Raw genomic sequence first — 10,717 nt, 5'->3', positions numbered from 1 at the left:
TTTGCCATCCTTAGTTCGAAACTTGATCACCCAAGGTCTAATTCCTATGCCCATGAGTTCTCATTTCCTTAGTTAAGAAAGTCAACTCATTTACCGTTTTTATTATTCTGAAACTGCATTAGTAATAATCATTAGTTTAGAAAACCTTTAAAATCATCGGTTGCACTTAGATTAAGTAAGTACTTGCATTCTCAGTGCTTGAAATCCCTTGGAATTGGGTCGACAATCATTTATACTACAATATTTGTCTTAGGAGCCTTGAAAACTCCTAATATCACCTATTTATAAGGTGTGCTGCTGCCAAGACACTTTCTCCCCAGAAACGAACTGGTAGATTGGCTTGGAACATAATCAAACGCGCAACATTCAAAATATGCCGATCCTTCCTCTGCACACGACCATTCTGTTGAGGTGTACCCACACAAGATGTTCGATGTACTATTCCCTTCTCCTCGAAATACTTTGTCAAAAACCAATGGTGTCAAAAACCAATGGTGTGTCTGAGGATGCCTTAAAGCTGAAGTTAGCACATGAATTCCGTTCCGTTATCACTCCTTATCGTCTTGACCATGCTACCAAACTGTCGGTGTGTAAGAGAAACAAAATTCGGCAATACTCTTTTGACTTCGCTTTTTTCGAGTAAGAGATGAATCCACACAGCTCTCGAGGAATCGTCCACAATTGTTAATAAATACACAGCTCCACACGATGATGGTATGCGATAGGGACCCCAAAGATCAACATGAATCAAGTCAAAAGGCGCTAAAATTTTATTAAGACTTTCAGAAAACACTTCTCTTGTTTGCTTTGATTTAAAACAAATATCTCATCCACCAAACTTGTTCGGGACGTCTTTAACACCAGAAACAAAAGGCAAAAAACTCAAAACACCATAAGCAGGATGTCCTAGACGACAATGCCACACATCATGATCTTCAGAAGCTTTTACTCTGTGACCTCTCTTCACCGTGACATTCTGATAAACATAAACACCATCTTTGACTTCACCGGCTCCAATCAGAGACCTCGTAAAACGGTCTTGAAAAATACACAACGTGTCTGTGAATATGGCTAAGCAACCTGTCTGGAATTGTACCGTACCATTTAACCGATCTGGAATTGGATAAGGTTTCTGACGTTCAAGAGGCGCTGTCAGGGACGCCCATTGATCGGCAGTAAGCAGTGGTATAGATGAGCTCTGGTTCCTGGATGATCCCTGAGACGAGGCACCCTGAGACGAGGCACCGCATTAGCTCGTGGGGAATTGGCTCTACCACGTCCTCTTCCGCCTCTGCCACCTCTTCCACTCGACTGGTTTCTCTTGGTGTACCTCTCAGGAAACCCGATAATCTGCCAACACTTTTTCTTCTTGTGTCCAGTTCTACCACAGTTGTTACACACTACAGAAGATCGGCGTCTTGCTACCGTTGCCATCACTCCTCCTATCCCAGCTTCCTCTCCTTCTCTCGACACTGTTATAGTCACAAACCCCACCTGTGTTTCTTTAGACTCACTTCGAGAGGCTCCTAGTCTCTTCTCTTCTCGCACAACTCTCTGATATATAGAGTTAAGGTCTGGCAAAATATCCATTCCAATAATGTTGGTGCACACATTACTGTATCTTGCTTCATCTAATCCCATGAGGAATTGATGAACCTTTTCTTCTTTTTACACTTTCGCATACACTTATGCAGCCTTACACGTACACGTCGGGATAGGCTTGCAATTTAACAACTCTTCCCACTTCTGAGATAATCTCCCAAAGTAATCCATAACACTAGATCCTTCTTGCTTTCACAAAGCCAGCTCCGCCTTGAGCTGATGGACTCGCACGACACTTCCTACTAAGAAGTGTTTCTTGAGCTCTATCCACATCTTGTAGGCATCAGGTGTGAGAGGAACAGCCGATCGCAGTACTGGAGAGATCAAAGCTCTTATCCACCGGACTATCATGGAGTTCGCCGTTCTCCACATCTCTGCTTCCAAAGGCTTCTCCGCTTCATCAGGAATATTCAAACTCCCGTTAACAAACCCGATCTTACGCTTAGCAGTAGCGCATTCTCGAGTTCTGATGTCCACTCGGCATAGTTCTGTCCGGTCAAGACCACCGGAGTAATCGCTGTCCCCGGATTGTATGATGGAGCCAAATAATATGGCGACAAGGCTCCTTCACCTGCAACACTCGACGAACTCACCATAGACTTCTTGTCACCTATTTTCTTCTTCTTCTCTCGTCAACAAACTCTAAAAAATTAATTTTGGTGGCTCTGATACCATGTAGGACAAGAGAAATATGAGAAGATATCTTGTTATTCACATTAGCTTACGTACATTGTTATATACATCTCGACGCACCCGAGATATACTCAAATCTACTTGGTATTTATCGTAATTTATCTCATACAACAGAATACTCTCATCTAACAGGTATATCGGTTCTAGATCCTTCAATTCTAGAACTTTAACAGTAACTAAAAGTTGTTCCATAGCACATTCATTTTGAACTTTTGGCGCTAGCAAGAAAGAAATGTTTAAAGAAAAACTAACATGTCCAGCCGCAGATGCACGGTTTTTGTTGAGTATGGCATTGACAGATTGACTTCAGCTGACAAACATATCTAGAAAAACCACTGAAACATCATAACTAAGCAATGAACCAAAAAGAAGGAGGATTTATAACATGTAGTTTGCATTATTTGAGATTATTAAGTGCGTGTACCTTGTCTCCAATGGGCCCGCAGTGTTGGAACTTGGAAATCTGAAATTTGGCAACAGAAAGATTAAGAAAATGATTAGTAGTAAGATACTTTCTTATTTTTTTTTATATCAATTCATCATCTTTTTACCCTAGTACTGATCTTAGTTTAGTGACTATATGAACCTAACTTTGATAGTAACACAATTACATCAGTTGTGTCACCCTTAGACATATACTTTGATCTTTGAATATGAGTAGTATTAACTTTGAACACATAAGTCTGTCATCCGAGATCAGCAACACGATCATATCCATAAACACTCCTGGTATCTTTAAACTCATAGATACAGCTAACTAACTAATAAAAGAAAGGCTAGATACTAGTACATAGAGTCCTCGACAATGCCCTTTGCAGGGACCTGGAATCATTATTGCTTGATGGTGCCCGAAGAAGAGTTTTCCATTCTTTTATTTGTGTAGAAGAATCTCTTGAGTAATCCCTTTTCCCTTGACGCAGTAACAGCCTTAGAAAAAACAATCGCATGCTGTAGTGATTAGACATATAAGGGATTCAGAGTATCATGCCTTACCTTGTCGTCGATCTTGAAAACGGGGAACAAAGTCGTCCAAGAAGACGCTAGGAGGGGTTACGATGGATTTAAAGCCTTTAAGAACCATTCTTGTGCAGGTACTTGTGGAACGAGAGTGATAAAGATAGTGGCGTGTTAGACCACCCGCAACGGGGATGAAGAGGAATCCTTAGCTCTTAATCCTAGGGGATTAACAATATAATAACAATATAAACACTTAGTTACCTAAGGATTGATCCGTAAATAAGTATTTTAAGGATCAAATCCTTATAGACGTGGCGGCTTGGCATTGACTCTTCTTCTTGTGCAACGACGAATCGAGATTCTGTAATGGAGAGAAGGAGCAGCCATGGGAGAAGAAGAAGGAAACAAAGGAACTGCTGCTTCATCATCTTCGAGATCTCCGCCGCAACACCACAGAGAAGGTGAAGTCGTTAGCTTCGCCGCCGTGCCTCCGCCTAACTCCGACGTCACGCCGTCATCTCGACCCGCGTCAACCATCTTCCGCCTTTTATGCTCACGGTGGAATCAAATCTAATAGCCTATCGTTCTCCTCATCTGCATCAGGTATGCTTTAACCTTCTCGCACTCTCTCTCTCTCTCTCTCTCTCTCTCTTAAAGCTCAATACCTTTTTCACAATCTTGAGATGTTAGAGTTTCTCGTGTTAGGTTTCGTGTCACTACCACTCGCTGTAGAGAAGGAGCTACGCTCGTCGTTCGTACAGACGGAAGCTGTTCGACATGTTACTGGGTCGCTTATCAGACTTTGTTAAGTTTACTTTGCCTGCCTCGTTAAAAAGCCATCAAGGAAAGGTATGTAAATCATTGTGTAGACTTGTTTCTTGCCTACGCATGTGTTCTGCTTTCCTTGTCACCTGTTACTCTGCTCTGTTATGATATTTAGTGTTGTGCATAGTCACACAATTTGTAAGATGGGTCTTATAATGTGGATGCTCTCTATAATCTTTATACATCAAACTTAAAAACCAATGCTTTGTGAATCAGACTCTGATTGTGTTCAATTGCTTCCAGAACCTTAGAATATAGGGAAGTCTCTATCTTTATGTTGAATGAGTTAAATAAATTGTTACATATTTTACCAAATAGGCAAGGGAAACCATAATGAACAAGAGAAAAAACTGGAAGCTTGTTCAAAATGCACAAAGGAAGAGGAAGCCATATCCTGCAGGTGAGATGTCATACTTTGAATGTTGAGTATTGTCTCTTTTGTGGGTGTGATTTGTGGAGGTACTCTTACTTGTTTTATCTCCATCTTAGTTAGTTATTTCAAGTTTCCTATCAGACTCTCAACTATTTGAGTCTCTGGTTTTACTTTCTAGGGTGATTTTAAAAACTTTGCTTGTATGAAGAGGGTGTGGCTTTCCCGAATTTTTTCTTATATATATGAAGCATTTTCTAACACCAACTTAGCATTTTTCATTCAGTCACTATATGTTCATACTATTGGTACGTTTAGGTCTATTTCTGATATAACTAAAGTTCTCTACTTTAAGCATTCATTAGCCTTCTCAAAGTCTCAACATTGAGGATGCCAAGAATCAGAAAATTCAAGAGTTGTGTTTTATTCCTAAGAACTCCAAATTGGAGAACACCATTGGAGATAGAATTTTGATTAGGGTGCTTAACTATTCAAAAAAAAAATTAGTTTAATAATGCTAAGGATTCTAATGGTAGTAACACTATTGGAGATGCTCTTAGTTGGGAGAGTCCTATATATAAAGAGAGAGAGAAACGAAGGAGAAGGAGAATCTGAAGGGTGAATCTTCATCCATGGGTTACAGTTTTGAAGAAAGCATTAGGGATATAGATTAGAAAGACCTAGGAGAACAATAGATATTAAACTAATAAATAATTTATTATTTAAATAGAAAATAACATTTACTTAATTTGTATCCTGATTGGTCGATTATTTTTAGTGAGGTGGATGGCTAGATATTGATGCTCCTCATTGGAGATAATCCAAACATTTAATACTCCGATTCTTTTAGTTCTTTTTCTTTTTCTTTTTCTTTTTCTTTTTTTTTTTCGATTGATTCAATTACTTTAGCATACACCTCCGGGTCTACGGTCTTCATTTTGTTCATCCTGATTACATATTCTCTAAGATCTTGGAGCAAAACCTTAGTGACTTTGACGGCGATACCACGGATGAACCAAGAAACCGGTGGCACATTAAGAAGAGGAGATGGCTGAAATATATGCTCCATTGTCACCTTTGACCCAATCCTTCCTTTACCGCCGCTACATTTTTTGTATTTTTCTTCACTAATCCGCGACTTAGACTTGCACAACCGTTCCTGATCTACGTACAGTGGCTGTATTTTCCAGCTACCCTCAAACACTTTCATGTGCTTCACTTTCACTTTCTTATATGTTGCCTAAGCAATAACACAAATTATAGTTCAACTAAAAAAATGAACGAAAATAGTTGGTTCTTGTGAGGAATATAGAGAAGCTTTCTTACGGTAACTTTTTGATGGTTTTCATCGATGATTAAATGTATTGGGATAGTCCCATTATACCCAAGTATCTTCCATCTCAGAACTTTTTCCACTTCCGTGATCTGCCTTGGTCCATCTTTCTTTAAAACCTTTGTTGCTCTTGTGTCCTTCAAAGGAATTAAAAAGACCACACTCTCAGTTATTGCTAATAATTGAGTCTTAAATCCGAGTCGTACAACTAGTGAGTAAAACAAACCAAACGTGTGCGCCAATGCTTCTTGTACTTGCCCATTGAATGGAAAATTCCCATGTTTCTTGGATCAGTGAACATCTGGAAGACTGATTGAGGAGGAGATCCCAATGTGAAATCTATGTTTAAATGGCAAAGACCCTTTTTTGTTATCACCTTCAAAAAGAAAAGAAAAAAGGTTAAAGACGTTTCAAGATCAATTTTCCTAAATTCTGGCATTTCCTATAAAACAAACAAAAATATATTCCACGAGTATTGAGAGATATGTTTGATTCTTTGCTGTTACCTTCACCTTAGCAGGTGCATCGTTCCAAGGATGTTTTTTATGTTCAGAATTCCAAAGACTGTTTTGCCTCATCAGTTCACCCATGTCAAAGTATTTAGGATCGATAGCCATCAGTGGCATAGATTTAACATGGTCTAATTCCAAGGATTCGGCCTACAAAAGAAAAAAAGAAGAAGAATCGTTATCTCATTTAAATAATTAACCACCAACACAAGTATTGGATATTTGATTGCTGATTTGCTATTAGTTACCTTTTCTTTAGGGCTTAAATCAGGAACCCAATACCATGGTCCCTGAAGATACCTATCGTCTTCTTCTTCTGAAACTGATCTAGATTTACCATTCTTAGATCTGTTGGACGTCTACAACAACAAACGTAATCATGATCTGATCTTTGCAGTTAATTAACGGATATATTAGACTTACAAGGGTCTTTTGATTGGTGGAAATGAACTGACCTTAAGGGGCTGTTGAATATTCTGATTGATCCAGCCACCAAATCCAGGGAATACCATTTTCTATTCGAAAGCTAGTCTACAGAAACTAATGCTTATCTGATGAGGGCAAGAGTAAATGACGATCTAAAGATTGTATATATTATGGTTTGTGGAATGTTAGTTAAATTATCTGCATCCTGAGAGAATTGTGTACGTTAAGTTCTTCGTCTGGTGAAACAATGAAGTGTGCAGCTCAGTTCTCGTGTATTATATGACGTATACGTATACGCAAAGACCTTCCTGATGAGAGAGGAGACCAAAGTGTTCAATAAATTGTAGAATGATGCCTGTCACGGAATCTTTAAACTCATAGATATGTGGAAATCTTTCTGCCGATCTTCACAACCTCACGGCTCTTCCTGATCTCTCCGGTCTCGCTCGTTCGCGCTGAATCATCACCAAATTCTCATCGACACTGTTCGCGAGAACAATCCGTTCTCTCATTGGGAACTTCCCGAAACCATCCAAGAAGCTACGTCTATCCAGAAACTCTCCCTCACCAGTTTTAACCTTACTAGGAATTCAAATAGTTATCTTATCTCGTACCTTTGTGTAATTTGGGATTCAAATAGTTAATTGATATGTGTTTAACTAGACATATAAACGCTAGGGAAAATATAAGGATCCAGAGAACCATTCTTGGCAGGTATTTGTGGAATGGGAGTGATGAAGATAGTGACGGGTAAGTTGGGAGAGTCCTATATATATATATATACACTGATGAAGGAGAATATGAAGAGTGAATCGTCATCCAGAGGTTATAGACTTACAGTCTAGAAAAAGGCAATTACCATTTTTCCAGAGTATCGGGTGGGTGTTCTTAGACGTCTGGCTTCCTTCTTTATGGAGCTTGTTCTGCCAAAATTGATACTTGTTTTGAGAAGTTTTAAAGTTTAGTATTGAAGATTAGAGTTACCTCAATCTATGTTCTGATCAAAGGCTCAGCAAATTGGTGTTTAATCACCTCTGCACCTATAGACGATTATGTGACTGTTAAATGTGCATTCGTTCCTGTTTAAGTCTGAAGCTTTAGATCACTCTATGTGTTCTATATTTCACAGGGATACATCTCCATTTTCAGCTCAGTTAGCTTGGGGTTCAGAGGACTTCTCTACCATATTAGTTGTTTATGTTTTATGTATGCCTACATTTATCTTGTGTTTTTTATGTGCTCAGCTTTTGTTGTAACTGTTTTTTTTGCCAATATGGCTTTATTATCAAGTATTGTGAACATTTTCTCCTCTAATGGCGAGCAAGAATCTATAAAATGTTGTTTGATAAAAAAAAGGATGTAGTGTACGTACGGCCTAGGAAAAGAATAAATATTAAACTAATGAATTATTTTTTATTTAATTAGAAAATGACATTTAATACTTTGATTCTTTTTGTTTATTTTTCGCCAGCACCCTTCATTTTGTTCATCCTGATTACATATTCTCTAAGATCTTGGAGCAAAGCCTTGGTGACTTTGACGGAGATACCACGAATGAACCAAGAAACTGGTGGCACATTAAGAAGAGAAGAGGGTTGAAATATATGCTCCATTGTCACCTTTGACCCAATCCTTCCTTTACTGCCGCTACATTTTTTGTACTCTTCTTCACTAATCCGCGACCTAGACTTGCACAACCGTTCCTGATCTACGTACAATGGCTCCATTTTCCAGCTACCCTCAAAAACTTTCATGTACTTCACTTTCACTTTCTTATATGTTGCCTAGCAAGAACACAAATTAGTTCACCCAAAAATGAACGAAAAACAAATTGGTTCTTGTGAGGAATATAGTGAAGCTTTCTTACTGTAACTTGTTGATGGTTTTCATCGATTATTACATGTATTGGGATAGCCCCATTATACCCAAGTATCTTCCATCTCAAAACTTTTTCCGCTTCCGTGATCTGCCTTGGTCCATCCTTCTTTAAAAGACCACTCTCAATTATTTCTAATAATCTATACTATTAAAACAGAATCCTTCTTAGGATTATGCCTCTGATTTTTTCAATTAATTACAAAAATTGCTATCACCTTTTTGAAAATTTTAAATGGTTTTCGGCCACATTAATTGTACCAGTCAAAAACAAGTATTTAAAAACCAATTTACAAGCTCATTTTGACAGTAAAAAAAACTGGGATTTTCAAGCCCATTTCGATTTTATTAGAAACTCAATCTATACTATTAAAGCAGAATCCTTTTTAGGATTATGCCCCTGATTTTTTCAATTAATTACAAAAATTGGTATCACCTTTTTGAAAAATTTAAATGGTTTTCGGCCACATTAATTGTATCAGTCAGAAACAAGTATTTAAAAACCAATTTACAAGCCCATTTCGGCAGTAAAAAAATGATGGGATTTTCAAGCCCATTTCGACTTTATTAGAAACCCAATCAGATTATAATCATTTTTACGTATACTTCAAAGATCTATACTAAAATCGATTTATGACATATATGCTATTTACATTGTATTAACACTTTAGCCATACCAAAAATCTCAATATGATTTTTTATTATTACTTTCCGTTTCTTTTTTTTTGTAAGACCGTCGAAGAAGTTGGATTACTTGTGGGTGGGTTTCACGAATATATAGACCGAAACTCATTTAAATACTTGATTTTTATTGACAAAAAAAATTAAAAAACCCATTTTAAACAGTAAAACATAAAAATGGATTCAAATTTTTGTTTGTATTTCTTTTAATCACCTTTTAAAATATGCTACGAAAAGGATATTGGGAATTAATAGTTTACAATAAACTAAAAATATTAATACAAGGAACTCTTTTTTAAAAACAACTCTTCGGAATTACTTTGTATGACTATAAAACAAATAACACATAAGGTTAATTTTCAAAAGAAACAAATCTCGTGCTTTTAAAATGTGAGTCATTATATATATTATTATATTTATATATCAATACATATCATCCTAAATATATAAAACAACTACTACATATATAACAAAAAAAAAACAATTATAAAAATATAAATATTATAAATATAATTTGTTATAAAATAATATATTTAAGAAATAGATAATCCCGCGCTTTGAATGCACGGGTCAAAATCTAGTTGATTCTTAAATTCGAATCATACAACTAGTGAATAAAACAAACCAAATGTGTGCGCCATAGGTGTTGGGTTCCTCCTAGATGGAGGTAACCCATTGGGTTTGGTTTGACAACCAAACTTGGTGTTGTGCAATGGTATAGCACATGAGGTTAATATTGGGCTTTGGGAGTTAATGACCCATAATGTAAGTCTCCTAACCTAATTTGGAGAGTGGTTGCAGACACAACACGAGCAGACAAGATCAGACTCACAATAATAGAGTTTAGAGAGAGAGACAAAAGAGAGAAAGAAGAGAGAAGGAGGAGAAAACTCGTCATGCTATTTCAAGACTAGTTTTGGAGGATCAAACGGAACTTGATCGGGCTGATATTATGTGGGAAGATTCTTCAGTCAGTGAGTTAGAGATTCACCGTAGGGATTTGGATTTCAACGGTTGGATCTTTTGTTGTCTGGGTTTTGGTGAATCTGGTCGTCACAGTTCTTCAGCGGGCAGTCTTGAGTGTTTGGTAAATCCGACGATGGGATCTTATCTTATTGAGCTGAAACTTGGCAGAGGTATTGTTGACTTGTTTATCTTGGATTTGTACGGTTTGATTCGTCTCTGGATGCCGGAATCCTTGTGAGCTGAGGTCGTATGGTTGCTGCCGGTTTTGAAGCTTTGTGTTGCTCTCTTGTTGTTGTTGTTGCTTGTGTTGATGATAGCTCTTTGTAGCTAGACTCTCTGTTCTGTTCAGGCTGTTGAACAGGGAGGACGTGGTTGTACTCATACCATTTATATAGTGGATTTTTGAGTGGACTACGGTCCCGGGGTTTTTCATTCTCACATCGAGGAGGTTTTCCACGTAAAAATTGTGTGTCTCATTTA

The 10,717-nt window shown here is 37.6% G+C and overlaps 1 protein-coding gene across 1 annotated transcript; it reads right to left on the bottom strand.

Annotated features, from left to right (window-relative positions):
• Window positions 1-5,141: 5,141 nt before the first annotated feature.
• LOC106304789 lies at window positions 5,142-6,884 on the bottom strand. The gene is made up of 6 exons (XM_013741179.1): window positions 6,745-6,884; window positions 6,538-6,648; window positions 6,287-6,439; window positions 6,007-6,156; window positions 5,774-5,917; window positions 5,142-5,687 (listed from the first exon to the last, which is right to left on the bottom strand). Exons 1-6 carry the CDS (start codon window positions 6,799-6,801, stop codon window positions 5,277-5,279), a joined length of 1,026 nt encoding a protein of 341 aa, XP_013596633.1. The 5' UTR covers window positions 6,802-6,884; the 3' UTR covers window positions 5,142-5,276.
• Window positions 6,885-10,717: the final 3,833 nt, after the last annotated feature.

Source organism: Brassica oleracea, chromosome C7, assembly GCF_000695525.1.
Source record: "Brassica oleracea var. oleracea cultivar TO1000 chromosome C7, BOL, whole genome shotgun sequence".
Taxonomy (NCBI): domain Eukaryota; kingdom Viridiplantae; phylum Streptophyta; class Magnoliopsida; order Brassicales; family Brassicaceae; genus Brassica; species Brassica oleracea.
This window is presented reverse-complemented; position numbering and strand designations above follow the sequence as displayed.